This window comes from Panthera onca, chromosome B3 (genome assembly GCF_046562875.1).
Source record: "Panthera onca isolate mPanOnc1 chromosome B3, mPanOnc1 haplotype 2, whole genome shotgun sequence".
NCBI lineage: Eukaryota > Metazoa > Chordata > Mammalia > Carnivora > Felidae > Panthera > Panthera onca.
This window is the reverse complement of record NC_138344.1, coordinates 2,790,153-2,807,796: the sequence shown is the minus strand read 5'-3', so window position 1 is coordinate 2,807,796 and position 17,644 is coordinate 2,790,153. Positions and strand designations below refer to the sequence as shown.

General features: G+C 55.4%; 1 protein-coding gene and 1 long non-coding RNA gene across 4 annotated transcripts; one reads left to right on the top strand and one right to left on the bottom strand.

Moving 5' to 3' along the window:
* Positions 1 to 917: 917 nt before the first annotated feature.
* LOC144616748 (uncharacterized) lies at positions 918 to 6,564 on the bottom strand. 3 transcript variants are annotated; one of them, XR_014137766.1, is made up of 3 exons: positions 5,237 to 6,564; positions 4,723 to 5,123; positions 918 to 1,593 (listed from the first exon to the last, which is right to left on the bottom strand). It is a non-coding gene; the product is annotated as an uncharacterized LOC144616748 (long non-coding RNA). The 3 variants fall into 3 exon arrangements; XR_013556478.2 differs by having other exon boundaries at positions 4,723 to 5,126; positions 5,857 to 6,564; XR_013556477.2 differs by having other exon boundaries at positions 5,857 to 6,564.
* A 1,070-nt stretch (positions 6,565 to 7,634) lies between these two features.
* MEX3B (mex-3 RNA binding family member B) lies at positions 7,635 to 12,067 on the top strand. The gene is made up of 2 exons (XM_060617518.3): positions 7,635 to 8,295; positions 9,157 to 12,067. The coding sequence occupies exons 1-2, from the start codon at positions 8,016 to 8,018 to the stop codon at positions 10,602 to 10,604; spliced, it is 1,728 nt and encodes a 575-aa protein (XP_060473501.3). The 5' UTR covers positions 7,635 to 8,015; the 3' UTR covers positions 10,605 to 12,067.
* Positions 12,068 to 17,644: the final 5,577 nt, after the last annotated feature.

Sequence of the window (17,644 nt, the reverse complement as noted above, 5' to 3'; positions counted from 1 at the left end):
CCACGGTCTGTCCTCCGTGGCTGTTGTCAGAGTCGTGATGTGACACAAACGCCTGTCGGTCGGCTCATCAACGTGCTGTTCCCTTGCAGATGCCCCACCCTGGGTCACCCCGCTGTGTTCCCCGTCCCCCAGCCCGGTGCCCGTGGGACAGACACGCCGGTATCCGCCGCAGCCTCATACCGTCTCGCACCGGCTTCTGGACGTCCTCTCCTCGGAACGGATGACACATTCTTGTCCATCCGCGGGCGTAAGAGGTGCTAACGTCTGGTGTCATGACAGCTGCTCCTAGCCCCCCTTGGTTCTTCTGTGATCTTTCAGATGAACTTCTGAAAGATTCCGTGCCCCCCACCTCCCAAAACGGTTGTCTTTTGACTACTGTATAAACTTCTAATTATAGGGGCGCCTGGGTGTCTCAGTCGGTTGAGCGTCCGACTTCGGCTCAGGTCATGACCTTGCGGTTCATGAGTTCGAGCTCCGCGTCGGGCTCTGTGCTGACAGCTGGGAGCCTGGAGACTGCTTCGGATTCTGTGTCTTCCCCTCTCTCTGCCCCTCCCCGACTCATGCTCTATCTCTCTCTGTCAAAAATAAATAAACACTTAAAAAAATTAAAAAAGAAAATTAATTCTAATGATAAATTAATCCTTAAAGAATTAGCCTAATTAGCACACCTTCCCATCCGTCGTTTGTCTCCAGTCCTCATTCACTCACATAACATCTGCATTTGTACATTTTACCACATCTGAGCACCAACCGTAATGTTATTCACCGAAGTGTTGCTCAGATTGACTTCCTTTCAAAACATACACACCAACTTCAGCTTCTCCTTGCCTTGATATCCCTGAATTCCAAGGTTTCATCTACTAAATATGATTTTGTAATGCAATTAAGATGAACGTATAATAGTTAAAACAGACCCATCTGTGTGCCCCCTAAGGTCACCACTGGCCCGTCTCACACCGGCCAGTCCCGCCCCGGAGACCATGGCCAGGGCCTCGGCAAGGTCAAGTTCTCCCTGAGAACCCCTCCCCATCTCTTTGCAGCAGGCCGAGCAGCCTCCTTGTCTCTCTTCCTACTGACCTGTTGGTATTTGTTTCAATTGGTCGTTATATACTTTTTGTATGCTTTGTCGTGTTTGGTTTTACCCTTTCCACTCAACGATGCTTCTTAACATTTTCCTGCTGGAGACCCCATCTTCTTTCTTTTCTTCGGAGTCGTGGGATTTACATCATGGCCTCTGTTTTACTTCTTCTGTTAGGTTGGTGCTCACGCCTCCCGAAAGGCATTCTCGCATTTGTATTTCTTTGCTTGTTAGAGTCCATGAATCTCCATGTCCTCGTGTACACGTTTTACTACAATGACAGCTGTGGAATTTAAATAAAGCTGTAGATTTGTTTTATCAGCATAACAAAAATGATTCTATTATTAGCTAAAATTTTAATAGCTCTGTTGACATAATTTTTATCTTTTGAACCGAAATGCATAGGGAAGAAATCATTTTAGCACGAAGTTAAGCTGGCTAGTCATTCAGAGTTAGTTGTGAGACGGTCACAGCTGCATTTCAATTGATTGGCATCTCGACTTTTCACGGTGATGCTGAAAAGGCAAAAAAATTCTTCAGGTTATAAAGGTATTTCTTTTTTTTTTTTTTTTTTTTAAGTAATGAGAACAGAGAAGGTGTGGTCATACAAAACGTTGAAAAAGATTAGAGCTTTAAATCCTTTTTTGCTCTGTGTTCTGTCACTTTAAAGGGGACGAACATGGAACCTTCGTCCCTCAAGTGCGTGGCCATCCCACTGGCGAGAAAGACGGATAGCCCGCCTTTGTTGCCTCCGTAAGGACTAATATTCCTATGTTATAGATGAGAAAACCGAGGCTGAGAGACTAGCTGACCAGTCGAAGGTCAACAAACTGAGGAAAACTCAAAACGTCACCCCTGATCCGGTGCACCTGTCTACGCAGCCAGTGTGTGCGGCCGTTGTAGATGTCCCTGATTAAGTGGTCCTCGAGTTTCTGGCAGGTGGCCCGCCCCATCTGCAGGCAGCTCCCAGCTCAAGGTGGCTCCTGTCCTCTGCTGGTATCTGCCTTCCAGAAGCATCTACCCTTGTCTCCCCCACCCCCCACTGTACTTTCACAGAAGAAGCCTCCCATTGAGAAAAGTTCCTAAGTATCGGAGAACTATCAGTCCCTCCACGTTCACGGCTTTCCCACTTTTGATCTTTCAAACTCCATTTACTGAGCACTCAGGATCGTGACCCGCTTCAACTTTTATTTAATTTGGTGTTATTGTTTTCTAATCTGTCATCCTCAAGTCTGACGAATAAATGCTTTTAGCCCCAAGACTTTCCTCTGTTGCCAGAGGCCTGGCATTTGGTTGGTTGGTTGGTTGGAGTTTGGGGTCTGGGGTCACTGGATTCCAATCCTAGTTCCCAGAATGGGACCTTTCTGGAACAGAAACGGCCATCGCAGCTTATCAGTACACCGTGAGAACTGACACTGTCCGGGTGTTTAGCATGGTGACTGACTCGTGCCATATGTCAGCACATGGTGTTTGTTTTATTTTGTTTTACTTCCATGGCACGGAAGTCCTGCTAGGAGCTTCGTGCGGGGCTGGGACCACGGAGCTGTGGCTGCCTCGCCACCTCCCCGACACGGGGTCCGGCAGCTCCTGGAGCCTTCACCTCGGGGGCCCCGTTTAGTTCAGGGAAAGGGGGCTGGGAGCGAGGGGGCTGAGACCGCCTTCCTGCAGACGCCTCGCAGGACGGCCCCCACCTGGACTTGGGAGGCAGCTGTCCTGTTCCTCAGAGGTTTGACAACAGCAAATGTGACTGAGCCTACCCCACGCCGGCCCAGGACACGCAGAGGGGTGAGCTAGGGGCAGCCTCGATTTCCCTGAGTTACCTGAGACAAAGAATGAGCACTTCATGTGGGAAGTGAGGGCTCCGGGTCCCCAGTCCAGACCCACACTGCCAACGAGCCTGTGAGTCTGGGCCAGCCGCTTCCCGTTCCTTTGCTCCCTGCCACATAAAAGTTTGGGACCACACACTTGCTGGCATCCTGAGGTTCTAACCACCTGCTAGAATTCATCAGTTCATAGAAAGGGGTTCCACCTGAGAGTCTGGGGTAAAGTGGAGGATTCCACGGGTCCATTTTCATCCCTGCTCAGGAAGAAGAAAGGGCACCTCCTTCCCGAAGGTCGGCGGGCCTCCGGGCTCCCGGAGTTCCTGTGTATCTTCAAGGTTTTAAAATTACCACCTCTGGTTCCTATTCCTCTCTGACATTGCAGAATGGTTATTACTGATGATTAACCAAATGAACGTTTAAATTTTAGAAGTCAAGCCACTTTTAAAGGCCCATTTTATACAATTTATGACACTTTCTCCCTCTCTACCCTCATAATTCCGAAAGCTTTCATAAGTATAAATGTGTGCTAGGATTCGCTTTAGGTTTTTCCCTTCTATTTACAGCAGGTACGGGTGCTTGTGGTTTTATTAAGCCTTTTAGCGCTGTTTAACTTTTAAACTAAGCATGTATTGCTTTTAAAAACTAATCCAATAAAGACGTTCGGAACTTGAGACATGAAAATAAAACGTGATCCCGCTATTTAAAGAGCCATCATGAAAATGCCGACGTGTTGCTTCCCGGCCTGTTCGTCTGCCTCTCCTGATGCTCCCTGCGGGTTTAGTAACATACGCGCCTCTTTTTCTGTTCGTCCAACCCAAGGACAGCATTTCCCATATTATCAAAACATTCTTCAAAAACGTCGTGTCCATGTTACATACATGTTAAGAACAGGACAGCAAAAACCAAAATGCTTTCAAGCGCCCTCACCCACGTGGGCGGTACAGTCCCGTGAGGGACGCAAGGCTGAAAGTGTTTCCCACCTCCAATTGAGGATCCACAGCTCCGAGGTGGGACGGAACTTGGGGTGGTTCCGCTCACAGGCTCGGGTACCATTTATCGGCGGTGTGACCCGGAGCCCAACAGCGAATCTGAGATTTATTGAGTCCAAAGGTCACGACACCGTAGGGGGTCCTCCTTAAGGAAAAGAATAAAGACCTCACTCTTGAAAACTTTACTAAAACGTGATCCTGTGAATAAATTGCTTTCACCCCTCCCATGGCCATGCAAAGGCCCCGTGCACACGAAGAGCCCAGAAGCTCAGGCTTCACTTGCTGCAAGATAAATAAATCTGCCTCCGCCTGGGCAAGAGACTTAACCTACCTTCATCTGCAAAATGGGGACAACAGAAGTGGCTTTACCTTTTCTTAATTTGGGACAACTGAAATTCTCGATTACATTAGCAGACCACACTCTGCAAGCTCCTTTCTTTTGCTAATAATAATAAAACAAAACAAAACAAAACAAAAACCATGGCCACATTGGGAAGCTCTTGGGGAAAGCGTCCTGTATCGGGAAAAGTAATTAAGCTCTGGGGTCCTAAAGGAGCCTGGGAAAGTCTAGCCAAAAACTAGGGAGGAGGGTCTATTTAAAAACAGAACTGGACTTTGCAAGTTTTATCATGTCTTGGCTTATTAAATCCACTAATTGAGAATTAAATTTTCCAGATTGTTACTTTTATAACAGCACTCGAGTGTCAGAAAATCCCCTGACCGGTCAGCACTGGATACAGGTTGAGAAGATACGACGCGACTGTGGGTGAAGCACCACCCCACCCCAAACTAAGTACGTTTGCTTAGTGCTTTGTAATTTACAGCGAGTTACCTTTCACCGTCATTATCCATCGGCTCAAACAACCCCCTGAGGCAGGTGGGACGCTGGATACTAGCCTCTTCTCAGAGACCAGCGTGCTGAAGCTGAGCTCGGCCGGGGCGTCGGGTCTGTCAAACATCACCGCTCCCCCGCTACCACAGTCATCACCCTCCTAGACTCTCAGGAGGCCCTTCGATTTTGTGGGCGCCTTCAGAAAACCACCCGATCTTTGCACAGGTGTCCCTGAAGCACTCTGGTCTATGGAGGGCGGCCCGGGCTGCATGGAATGCCAGTGGGCACCTGACCACAGGCAGCTCTCCATGAATTCGTCGGGTCGGAGTTTGAGCTTATCCTCCAAGTGGGCTCAGATGTGTGATTTCATTGAACACCTGCAGTTACGGCCGGGTACAGATCTGCTGGGGGAGAAGGACACCTGTCAGTTCCACAAAGTGTCACACACACCGTCCTGGGAATGACCCAAGGACCCCAGGGACTCTCAGCAACATGGGTCTCTGATTTAACCCACCTGAAATCTTAACACCGCAGGTAGGAGGGCAGGATGTGTGCAGGCCTGTCCCCCCGCAGGAGCAACCCTGGGTGGGGGAGCCCCCATTTACCTGTGTGCGGGCTTCACTAGCAGTGGAAGCTGGGGAACAACTTTACTTTCATGGTGTTGTTTGAAAAAGGAAACCCCACTTGGCCCAATCGGGAGGTTGTTAAATTCCTGGAAACGGAGCTGAGAGGCCAGCAAAAAAGCCTGTGGCGTCGGCAACATGTAAACGCGGAGGCCCTGGGAGTCCTTTCCCTGTCTGCCCTGGCCTTTATAGGCCCTGAGCAAGGCCGTTCCCGGCCAGGACCCTCTCCACGGAGAACCTCCTTCCTCTGGGCACCCCCTCCTCATCCACAGATGAGTGGGACGGGAGCCCACAAACCAGGTTGAAAAATACAAGAATTCACTAGAGTACTAGGCGGTGGCTCTCCAGAGGACTTGCCACCGCCTCTGCCCCACCTCTCTCTCTCTCTCTCTCTCTCTCTCTCTCTGTCTCACGCACACCCCAGACTCAGGGCAGCTGACACAAACATCCTGACGAAATAACCACTCTGAGCGCCTTCTAAGCCTCATTTCCCCGAGGAAATAATCAGCACCTCTTCTCCAAGACAGCTCCAGGTGAGCAAGAAGGGAACGCCTTCCTGGGCTCAAAAGTAAAGGCGTTTGCGGCACTGCCCGCGATTCCCGAGCGCGCTCGCATCTACTGTCACAGTCAATTCTCCGAAACCACGAGGTGGCCGGGGCAGGTACGACCTGCCCCCTCCTTTTACGCATGGCACACCGGGGCCCGGGCGCTCGCGCTCCTCCCGGGCTCACGCAGGGAGAGAACACCCGGGAGCCTCCGCCTGTGCGCCCCGAGCTCGCCCCGCGGCACCGGCAGGCCCCCCGCGTGGGCCCGTCCGCGGTGGCGGCCACATGGCCGCATTGTCCCGCGCGCGCGTCCCGCCGAGCCGCGCGGACGCCGGCGCTCTCCGCCAGCCGCAGCCCCCGGCCGGCCGGGCGCGGGGACGCGGCGAGCCCTGGGGCGCCGGGAACGACGAAGAGGGGCGCGCGCGGGGCCCGAGGGGGCGTCGGCGCCCGTGGCTGCGCAGGGGGCGGACCGGGCGGCGGTCGGCGGGTAGGCGGTGAGCCCCGGCCCGGCCCCCAAAGCCTTCTTTCTTCCCTCGCGCTCGGAGGCGGCCGCGGGAGCTCCGGAAGGGGGCGCAGCTCGCCGTCCCCCTCCGGCCGGTCCGGGCGCGCCCTCCCTCCGCCGCCAACTCCACCCCGAGAAGCGCACAAAGAACGGCGGGGCGGCGGGCGCACACCTCCCGTCGGGGCGGGGCCGCGGGAGGGGCCGGCGCACGCTCCGCCGCGCCCGCCTTAAAGGGCCCGCCCGCTCCTCGCGCGCACCGCGCATGCCCGGCCGCGGGGCGGGGAGGGACCCGAGAGCGGCGCGCGCACGCCCGCGCCGCCCGCCGGAGCCATGGCCGGCGTCCCCGCGGTGGCGGCGCGGCGCTCGTGCACGCGTCGGCGCCCGCGGGGGCTCGGCCGGCGCGCGGGGCGTGTGCAGGACCCCCGCCCCGCGCCTTCCGGAGGTCGCCGGCCGCAGGGCGGGCCAGGCCCGCGCTGCGGCGGGGTTCCGGCTCTCCGATCCGCAGTTTCGGGGCCACTTGGACGGAGTGCTGCCCGGGGGGACCGAACTGCGGGCGCGCGCGCGAGGAGCGATGCGGGCGGGCCTATGCCTTTGTGTCTCCTGCGCTCCCGCGCAGGTGGGCAACCCGCGCCAGGAGCCACTTTGCCAGTGCGCACCGGGACCCCGAGTCCCGCTTTCCGTGTCCGAGGACTCGGACCGCCCTTTGGGGCGGACAATAGACCCTTCTCCCAGTGGCACCGTGGGCTCTAGGGGTGGCTTATTTGGGGACGCTAACGGGACTTTCGCAGGACCGCTCGCTCAGAGCCGGGCCGCTGGCAGCAGAGTTGGGCGCGTTTTCCTCTCTCAGTCGCGCGAGGGAGGAGATCTGGGGACAGACTGTCCTCGGCCGATAGGTACGCGCGAGTGTCCCGAGCCTGCCGGTCCCGCATTAGACAACAAAGAGAGGCGTTAGCGGCGGCGGGGGAGGGGCGCGGCCGGGAGGAGGACGGGGCGGGCTGCGGCGAGCGCGGGGGTGGGGGGCGCTCGCTCTCCGCTCGCCCTGACCGCGGCCTCCGCCCGCCCCCGGCCCGGCGCGCGCCAATCGCCTCCCCCAGCGATAGTGTCAGTAGCATTGTAGTGTCAGCTCCCGCCGGTGACGTTGCGCCTCCCTCGTCCCCCTCCGGAGCCGTCTGGCTGCAGAGGCTCAGTCAAGAGGCGGGGAGGAGAGGAGGAAAAAGCGCTGAGTGAGGGCGGGCGGGCGGGCGGGCGGGAGGGAGTGGAGGAGCCGGGGAGGGGCTCCTTAAAGAAACGCTGCTGTCGCTCGCCTGCTCGCTCCTCGCTCGGCATTGTGGCCAGCCAGCCGGGCACTCGGGGGGTACGCGCGGCCGCCGCTCGAGCTTTGCCCCCACCCCACCCGCCGGCAGATCTGGGGTGGGGACCCAGGCGGGGGCTCCTGCAGCCACTGCCCGGCGCGGACCGCACCGAGCGCCCCACTCCTCCCGGCGCCGAGAAAGGAGCGACGGAGCCCTCTGCAGCCGGCCGGCCTCCCCGCCCCTGACCACTCGCTTCCCGGCTGCCTTTGTGGCCGCAGCTTCTCGCCGCCGAGCCGAGGGCCGGCGGGGGCGCGGCGCGCACGGCCGAGCGATGCCCAGCTCCCTGTTTGCAGAGCTGGAGCGCAACGGCAGCGGCGGCGGAGGGGGAGGCGGCGGCGGCGGCGGCGGTGGCGGCGGCGGCGGCGGGGGAGAGACCCTGGATGACCAAAGAGCCCTGCAGCTCGCGCTCGATCAGCTCTCCCTGCTGGGGCTGGACAGTGACGAGGGCGCCTCTCTGTACGACAGTGAGCCGCGCAAGAAGAGCGTGAACATGACCGAGTGCGTGCCGGTGCCCAGTTCCGAGCACGTCGCCGAGATCGTGGGGCGGCAAGGTGGGTCCGGCAGGGATGGGGAGCTGGGGTGGGGGTGGGGGAGAGGGTCTCGGGCCACCGCCCCGCGGGGAGGGCGCGGGAGGGCTCGGGATCCGCGGCGCCCGCGAGCCTTGACGAGAGAGGAAGAGCCGCGCGAGGGGCCGGCGCCCCAGACAAAGAAAGTGCAGGCAGGCTGTCTCCCGGAGCCGCGCCGCTGCCACGGCGGGATGCACTTCATCCTGCTAAAATCACTGCCTTCTCCCCTAGCGCCCCCCACCCAACCCACCCCGGGAAATAGAATTTAAATATAAGATGCTTGGGGGAGGGGGCCTTTGATGGGTCCTTTGGGAGGGGGAGGAGGAGGAGTGAGCATCGGATGGGAGGAGGATTCTGGATTTCTGCAAAGCGGAATGGAGCCCAGAGGAGGAACAATGGGTCCCGGGACTGCCCCCCCCCTCCCACCAGTCCCCCAGCTCTGGTGGTGGTGGTGGGGGGGGGGGGGGTGCGGATCGCGGCTCCGGCCCTCTTCCCCGGACCCCTTCGCCTCGTCTTCAGGGCGGACGGCGCGCCCCGCTGGATCCTAGCGGCATCTCCCCAGCTGACTTTTTCTGGGATTCTCGGGTTTGCTCGGGACGACTGCAGTCACCGGGGGAGGGCTGGGCAGCCAATGGGCTGTTCCTCGAGCGCCTCGCGGGTGGAACCCGCTTCCCAGCCGGTGGCGTGGCCCGGGGTCAGGGAGGGAGCCGCCCCCTTTCCGCCCAAAGCGTGTCCTGCTGTCCCGCAGCCCTGGGCGCGGGCGGTCCCGGGTCTCCGCGGTTACCCCGGGATAATGGGCGTGTCTGTCTCTCTCTCCCACTCCCTCCCCTGCACCCCGGCTCCCAGGTTGTAAAATCAAAGCGCTGCGGGCGAAGACCAATACTTACATCAAGACCCCGGTTCGCGGGGAGGAGCCTGTCTTTGTTGTGACGGGCAGGAAGGAGGATGTGGCCATGGCTCGGAGGGAGATCATCTCCGCCGCGGAGCACTTCTCCATGATCCGCGCCTCGCGGAATAAGAACACGGCGCTCAACGGCGCAGTGCCCGGGCCGCCCAACCTGCCTGGACAGACCACCATCCAGGTGCGGGTGCCCTATCGCGTGGTGGGGCTCGTGGTGGGGCCCAAGGGCGCCACGATCAAGCGCATCCAGCAGCAGACGCACACGTACATCGTGACGCCCAGCCGAGACAAGGAGCCGGTGTTCGAGGTGACCGGCATGCCTGAGAACGTGGACCGAGCTCGCGAGGAGATCGAGGCGCACATCGCCCTGCGCACGGGCGGTATCATTGAGCTCACGGATGAGAACGACTTCCACGCCAACGGCACGGATGTGGGCTTTGATCTGCATCACGGGTCCGGCGGGTCCGGCCCGGGCAGCCTCTGGAGCAAGCCCACCCCCAGCATCACGCCCACCCCCGGCCGCAAGCCCTTCTCTAGCTACCGCAACGACAGCTCCAGCTCGCTCGGCAGCGCCTCCACAGACTCTTACTTCGGCGGGGGGACCGGCGGCAGCACAGCCGCCACCCCGCGCCTAGCGGACTACAGCCCCCCCAGCCCCGCGCTTAGCTTCGCCCACAACGGGAACAACAACAACGGCAATGGATACACCTACGCGGCGGGGGAAGCTTCCGTGCCTTCCCCCGACGGCTGTCCCGAGCTACCGCCCACCTTCGACCCGGCCCCCGCCCCCCCGCCTGGGGCGCCCCTGCTCTGGGCGCAGTTCGAGCGGTCCCCGGGGGGCGGACCTGCGGCGCCCGTGTCCTCTTCCTGCTCTTCCTCCGCGTCTTCTTCCGCTTCGTCCTCCTCGGTGGTCTTTCCCGGGGGCGGCGCCAGCGCGCCCTCCAATGCCAACCTGGGGCTGCTGGTGCACCGCCGGCTGCACCCGGGCACCAGCTGCCCGCGCCTGTCCCCGCCCTTGCACATGGCGCCGGGGACGGGCGAGCACCACCTGGCGCGCCGGGTGCGCAGCGACCCGGGCGGAGGGGGCCTGACCTACGCCGCCTATGCCAACGGGCTGGGGGCGCAGCTGCCGGGCCTGCAGCCGTCGGACACCTCCGGCTCGTCGTCGTCGTCCAGCTCCTCCTCCAGCTCCTCCTCCTCGTCGTCGGGGCTGCGGCGGAAGGGCAGCCGCGACTGCTCCGTGTGCTTCGAGAGCGAGGTGATCGCCGCGCTCGTGCCCTGCGGCCACAACCTCTTCTGCATGGAGTGCGCCAACCGCATCTGCGAGAAGAGCGAGCCCGAGTGCCCGGTCTGCCACACCGCGGTCACTCAGGCCATCCGCATCTTCTCCTGAAGGCGGCGCGCGCCTGCGCGCACCCCGCGGGGGGGGGGGGGGGGGAGAAGGGGGACCCCCTCCCCTCCCCTCCCCTCCCCTCCCCTCCGGCCTCACTCCCCCCCCCCCCCCCCCCCCCCCCCGTGTCCGCGCCCACCCGCCGCCTTGGTGCCCCACCTTCTCCTCCCCGCCCTGCTCTCACTCTGAGGTCCAGAGGAGCTTGGAAAGCTGTAGTATCCGCTCATTTTTAAAATGTAATTTTTAAACAAAGGAACTTGCCAGGATATCTGCATCAAGAGTACTGTAGCCTGGGAAGCCTCTGATCTGAACCACCTGAAATGCATGCTCTATAAATAATAGGAACGGCGACACTCTAGTCATGATAGTTTTTACACTGTACTTAATAGGAAGCTTCCAGAAGAAGAAAACCCCACAAGTTTTCCATTTTCTTAAAGTAGGAGAAAAAAAAAAAAAAGAACAATAATTATTATGATTAAGATGGTAATAATAGTGCTTATGGGATGTGTGGACTGTTTTACGTGTGTTCCCCTCTGTGGCTGGGTTCCTCCGATGCTTATTCTAGAACACAGTGGATCCTTTTTGAATGTTGTGGAAGGGCCAGGAGTTCCTGTGAATCCAGGATACTGCAGCTTTATAAAAGTTAAACAAACTGTAACATATCTCTTATATATTAAAAACGTTTAAAAGTTTTAAAGAGAAATTGCATTAATACAGATTGAAGTATTTTATTCTTTTTTGACTTGAAAAATTATATTTCATATTGCAAAGATGTTTACAAGTATTTTAATTTAAGTTCAGTGAACTTTTTTGTAGCTGGGTTAAATCTTTTTATTTTAGTATGGCCTTATGGCAAAGAACACTGTATTATTTTAATAACCACACAATTGTGACGAAATTACAAAACCATAAAATGTGTAATGTTTTGAACAGTATTCTGTTGGGATGGAGATTTTATAGGTTCAGACAAATCTTCTAGATTTGCTTCACCCAGCATATTTTCTATTCAGTGATATAAAGCATATTTTATTCTATATTATTACAAAAAAAAAAAAAACGGAAACGTATAAACACGTCAAAAGGAACTGTGGATGCTTTCTAACATTTGTATAAATAGAATTCCGTGCAAGCTACGAAAATTCGTTGGGCCACTATAGTTTTAGTATTCCTATTTTAATACATTTGTTTACCACTTGTTTATGTATATGTAGGTGACGTTACTTGAGCTTAAATGTACTTTACTGAGCAAAGTTTAAAAAGCAAAGTATATTTTATTTTATGATAAAGGGCCTTTAACCTCATGGTCAAATACTAATATTATATTTGCTGAGACAAGATTTGAAATTGTATCAAGAGTTTTATTTTTCTGACATTTAAAGTTCTACATAATAAAGGTAAAACTTAAGTAATGGTGCTACTTTGTTTTTTAAGTATTTCTATATAAATAAAATATTGAAGAAAATCTATCTTGTGTGGTGGCTTGGTGGTGTTCTGTTTTTGTTTTTGTTTGCTTGTTTGTTTCTAAGCCCCTTGGAGCCCACCTGTGTAAATCACTTTTAAGTGGCTGGTGAAAATGTATTCATTCCAGGCATATGATGTCAGTATTTTGTCAATAGGACGGACTTTCAAAACAAGGCCAGAGTTGTGACGAGCTGAACGTATAGACTGTGGGTAACTTTATTTTTTTTTTTGTAATTGCACGTTTCTACTGAATCAGGGCTCACTTCCCCATTAGACATAGCAGGCACGGTGCCTAGGGCCCACGACACTTTTCAGGGGCCCAGCAAAAAATGTTTGATTGCTTTCAAAATCAGAAGAGAGAAAACCCAAAAGCGATGAAATTCTTCAAAGGAAACGTTTGAATTTTCAGGTCCACGAGAACCTATTAAATTTTCCTGAGACACGAAGGAAATAAAATGTTAAAAGTATTTAAAGTTACATCAAAGATACACTTTAATGTTGATATTATTATGCAGGAAGGAGCCCAGGACACAAGAGTGCTTGGAGCCTGGCAAAGCTATAATCCCGCCCTGCCTGGCCCCTTCCAGGTACAGGGAGCCTAAGGGCTGTGTTTGCTGTTGGAAGTTTCCATGGAGGGTCGCTTCTTGGGGGCAGCTGCGCAATGACGGTTTCTGCTTGCAGAGGACCCCGCTGAATGACGGTTTCTGCTTGCAGAGGACCCCGCTGGATCTGAGGACTGGTCTTAAGAGGCTTCTGCTGGAAAGGCAAACTAATTGGTGTTGACAGGCTGAGGGGGTTAACTGTTTGTTGTTGTTTGAGAGAAGTTTTTTTGTTTGTTTTTAGCAGACTTACACCTGCTGCCTGGCTGTGGGGCTTTGTCAAATGATGGGGCCACCGTGTTTCACTTGACCTGAGCTCTGTCTTCTAGAGAGTATTCAGACATGACCAGACCACGCCCCTGAATTCCCAGCAAACTTTCCAGCGGATCCGCTGCCCCCGGAGAACCGTGTCTGCCCAGACCGTGGTGGGCTTCTCTTTACATCTGTGCGGATGGGTAACGTTCAGCAGGTGAGTCCAGACCGTGAGCTACAATATATATTCAGTGGGGGTTCCTCTTTTCCCTTTGTATTCATTTCTATCTGTCCAGAAATTTAGCAACGGCCTCCATCGTCGCTCCTGATTTGTTTGGTTCAAATGCTGCCGTGTAAAGGCAGGAGGCTGGAATTTGGGGTGGGAAGGGAAAAAGGAGTGGCCCGGCTTGGGAAATTTCTGGCATCATCTCCAGCCTCTGGAACGTTCCCAGATGGTGTTTACCCCCTGGCCGAGGCCTGGCGAGAAGCAGTGTTACAGTGTTTCCCACCTTTCCTGTTAACTGTTCAGAAATGCCTAGAACAGAACCGAGGTTCCTTTTACACTTACCTCTTCGGCCATGTAACTGCTTTTCTGCTCTAGCAGAGTGATTACAGAGAGGACAAGGAAAGAACAAAAGCCTTGACGGAGTTTCTCATGGGCTTTTTCTCACACGTGGAGATTTTCTTGTGGTCCATACGCTGCTTTGGAAAATAGAAAAAGATCAGGTCTTGAGGCTGCTGACATACGCTTTGAGTGGCCCACATACCTTTGTGGGGAGAGGTCCCCTTGGTTGACATGGAGTTTTGGGATGTATTATTAATAAATGTTGGTTTCTCGGGAGAAAGAGCTTTCTCTCTTTTAACCCATTGGTTTCCCCTGCGGGGCAGGCCCTGGTCACCAGCACAGGGCGTGGAAAAGGCTAGTGGGATCAGATTGGCATTAGCTTTTGATCCAAGGCAAGCCTTCTGTCCCATTCCCCAGATCCCCCAAATGACGACCCTGAAGGTGGCCACGGGCTGTGCAGGTGACCGTCCTCCAGCTGGAGAGGCGAGAGAGGCTATATTGGTGCCCCCTCTGAAATCTCTCCGGTCTCTGAAATTCCAGCTGGCAGACAGCTTTCCCACGCACCGCCCCCCCCCATTTAGGCAGTCTCGGGGGACATTTTTGGGTGTGACACTTGGGGGGCTAGTGCTCCTGGCATCTAGTGGGTAGCGGTCAGGGATGCCGTGAAACGTCCCACGAGGCACAGCAAGGAATCATGCAGCTCAGGGTTTCAGAAACCCTGGTAGAGACGAAGCAAATGTATCTTTCCTGCTGTTTATTCACCGCCTTGAAATTGGCGATACTGTCCTGGTGTTTGAATGCATCTGGGATTCTCCGCTAGCCAGGGTCGCTCTTGCGGTGTCAGAATGTGGTGGGGAAGCACTGGGCGTCAACGCGAAGGAACTCGTTTTATCCGCCAGAGTGCTAGATTGCACCCAATTAATAATAATCACGCTTACACGGGATGTTCAAAAGCCCTGTTACCTCCATTCTCTCCTGTGGATCTTACCACCGCGCGGAGGAGGCGCCATTGACATTTTGCAGTGCCTATTTGCGGTAAAATGCAAATACTCGAAATGCAGTCTGCACAAACACAATCCTGGGTTTTCTCACCCGGGCTCACGCTCTTCCTGCCTCGTCAGGCTGAAGTCATTTTATGGAGAATTCTGGGAACGGATCTGTTGTCAGCAGCCTTTCCCCTTTCCCTGCAGCTTGGGTCCCGAGTCGCCTCTCGGGAAAAGCTTCTTTATCTTCGGTGAATTTCAGACACGAGGTAAGCCAGACCTCGTATCTCGAAAGCCTTATCTTTCCAAGAAATATGAGTAAGTTTGCCCCCTCTCAACGGGGTTCTGAGCCCGCTGGGCCACACAGCGCTGGACGTAGTCGTCTGTAAAGCTTTCGGGGGACAAGGTAACTGGGGAAGAGGTGGATGGCTGGGGTCACTGTCACCTTCAGAAGGTCATTTCCTCGCCCGCTAGGGAGCAAGGGCCCTTCAGATGCTGAATGTTGCCTACCTTTGCCTGCCTCCCTCCCCTGATTCAGTCAAAACCTGCCCTTGCCCCCTTACTAAGGGCTCGTCCCCCACTGTTAAGGCCCTCCTGCTTTCCAGAAGGGAGGAAGTGGAAGGGGGATAGTTAAGCACCCCTTACAGGATTGTGACAGTCTATTGAGCCCTCACTCTGAACTCCGCTCTGCGCTCACCCAGCCCAGTGGGACGTATGTGAGTAAACCCATTTCAGAGATAAGGAGACTGAGTTGTCGAGCAGTTCAATGACCTACCTAGGGCCAATAAGCCCCGGACTAGGATTCCACCCTGGATCCATCTGAGTCCAAAGCTCCTGTCTATACCGCTACAAAAAAATGGTTTTCCAGGAGAGCACTCATCCGTCACATAGTAGTCAAGCATGGGAATGATGGTTCTTTCTTTCTTTCTTTCTTCTTTTTTAATGTTTATTCATTTTTGAGAAAGAGAGAAACAGAGTGCAAGCAGGCGAGGGGCAGAGAGAGAGAGGGAGACACAGAATCGGAAGCAGGCTCCAGGTTCTGAGCTGTCAGCCCTAAGTCCGACGTGGGGCTTGAACTCACGAACCGCGGGATCATGACCTGAGCCGAGGTCGGACGCTCAACCCACTGAGTCCCCCAGGTGCCCCCAGGTGGCATTTTTTATGGAGTTTTTTGTTTGTTTTAGACAGGATATTCTGCACTCATTTTATGGTCATCAAAGACATATTTTTCAGTGTTCCTGTGATGAACGTATTACAGAATTGGCTTCATGTCCACCGTTCGGCTGGTCACAAAACAGCCAGGGAATAACAAGGCTTCGGGAAACATGGCACAGAAACGTCCCTGTGCTCACGAGGGGCTGATCGTGTTCTTGGTTCTCCTCGGCAAGTCTGTGTCTGGCCTGGTGTCATGGCAGCAGCTGGGCCCTTTCCCCACTTTTCAAATCAATAAAACCACTGATCATCAAGAAAGAGCCATCATTCCCACGGGGCGCTGGGCGGGGGGGGGGGGGGCTCCATCGGTCAACCTCCGACTTCGGCTCAGGTCATGATCTCGCGGTTCGTGAGTTCGAGCCCCGCGTCGGGCTCTGCGCCGGCAGCTCGGGGCCCGGAGCCTGCTTGGGATTCTGGGTCTGCCTCTTTCTCTGCCCCTCCCCTGCTCGCCCTCTGTTTCTCTCTCCCTCTCAAAAATAAACATTAAAAAAAAGTTTAACAAAAAATGTCCCCTGAACTAACCTAGTGACAGAAAGTTGCCAGAACCCTGACTGAAGAGTAAAATGTTAAGCAGTTGTTTGCCTCCAGAACGTGAAGCTCTTCGTTTGCTCCCTCCCATTGGCTCCCTTTCCTAGGGCATTTGTTAGGCCTGTGGGGTCTGGGCATGGCCTGAAAATGCTGTGAGGGGTACTGCCCACCCCGTGAGCCCGTGGGGCCCCTTCCATCAGGAATACCTGTCTTCACAGGAGGGTGGGTGGGACAAATGGCAGGTCTGTGACTCAGTTTGCTGGTCCGTAGAAAGAGAGACGGCTCTCCCTTCCTTCCGGATGTGTCAGACGTGCTCAGGCCTCCTTTTGGGCTTAAGGACACCGTGTACCCCCCTCCACGGCACCACTCGCCGTGCTTTTCACGGTTGTTACCTTGTCTTTTCTGGCCCCGAGTCTGAGAACGTCTTGTCCTTTCAACTCTGAGCCCCCAACGCCTAATACAGAGCCCACAAGGGTACTCAGCACACACATTTAGAAAATCAGTGAACAAGTCTCTTTTCCTCGCAATAACCTGCCTGCCCATCGCGGGGGGACCTGTTTATTAAGTTCCATAACCTGCACACAGTGGAATTCTACGCGTCATAGCAAACACAGAGGTCCCGTTGGTGTCTGTACAGGCGCAACGCAGAAGACAGGCTTTTCGCACCAGCCAAGGGCCAGATGCGTAGAACAGTTTCAGAGGCTGATACGATGGGCGGCCTTGGAGCGGGTTCATCCCTCCTCCTGGTGGTCAGGCCCTGGGAGGCCCCTCCCCTTGAGGGGGGCTTGCACGTGGTGACTTGCTTCCAATGAACAGGACGCGCACACGGGACGGGATGTTGCTTCTGAAGTGAGGTCATAAAGAGGCTGTGGCTTCTGTGTCCGTCCGACCAGCTGTGTGAGAGGCCCCGGGGGGCCAGAGACGGGGCAGGGGGGTCTCTGGCTGCCAGGAACTGAGGGGCTCAGCCCAGTGGCCCGTAAGGATTGCGACCTGCCGACGAGGAGAATGAGCGGACACGCCCTAGGCCGGATCTTCGGATGAGACCGCAGCCCCGGCCGGCGTGTCGACTGCAACCTTGCGGAGACCTGGGCAGAGACGCCCAGCTGCCGAGTGTCTAAGTTTTAGGGAGACTTGTTAGGCAGAAATAAAGATGACACAGACGTGCAATTGACTGTTGAAGACTGGTCGCCCCTGGAGAATGATGGAGAAGGTTACTAGCTGGGTCACTGGGGAAAATTGCCGAGCTTTCTCTGTGCCTCAGTTTTATCATCTGTGAAATGGGGACGATAATGGGGATATCAGTATTATCCTGATTTTACAGCCCAAGAAAACGGAGCTTAAGTGCCTTGCCCGACAGGGAGTCACTGGTGAAGGGGGGACTAGAGATGTCTGGAAACCAAAATCCTTCTAACCGCACCTGGTGCGGATACACGGAAAACAGCT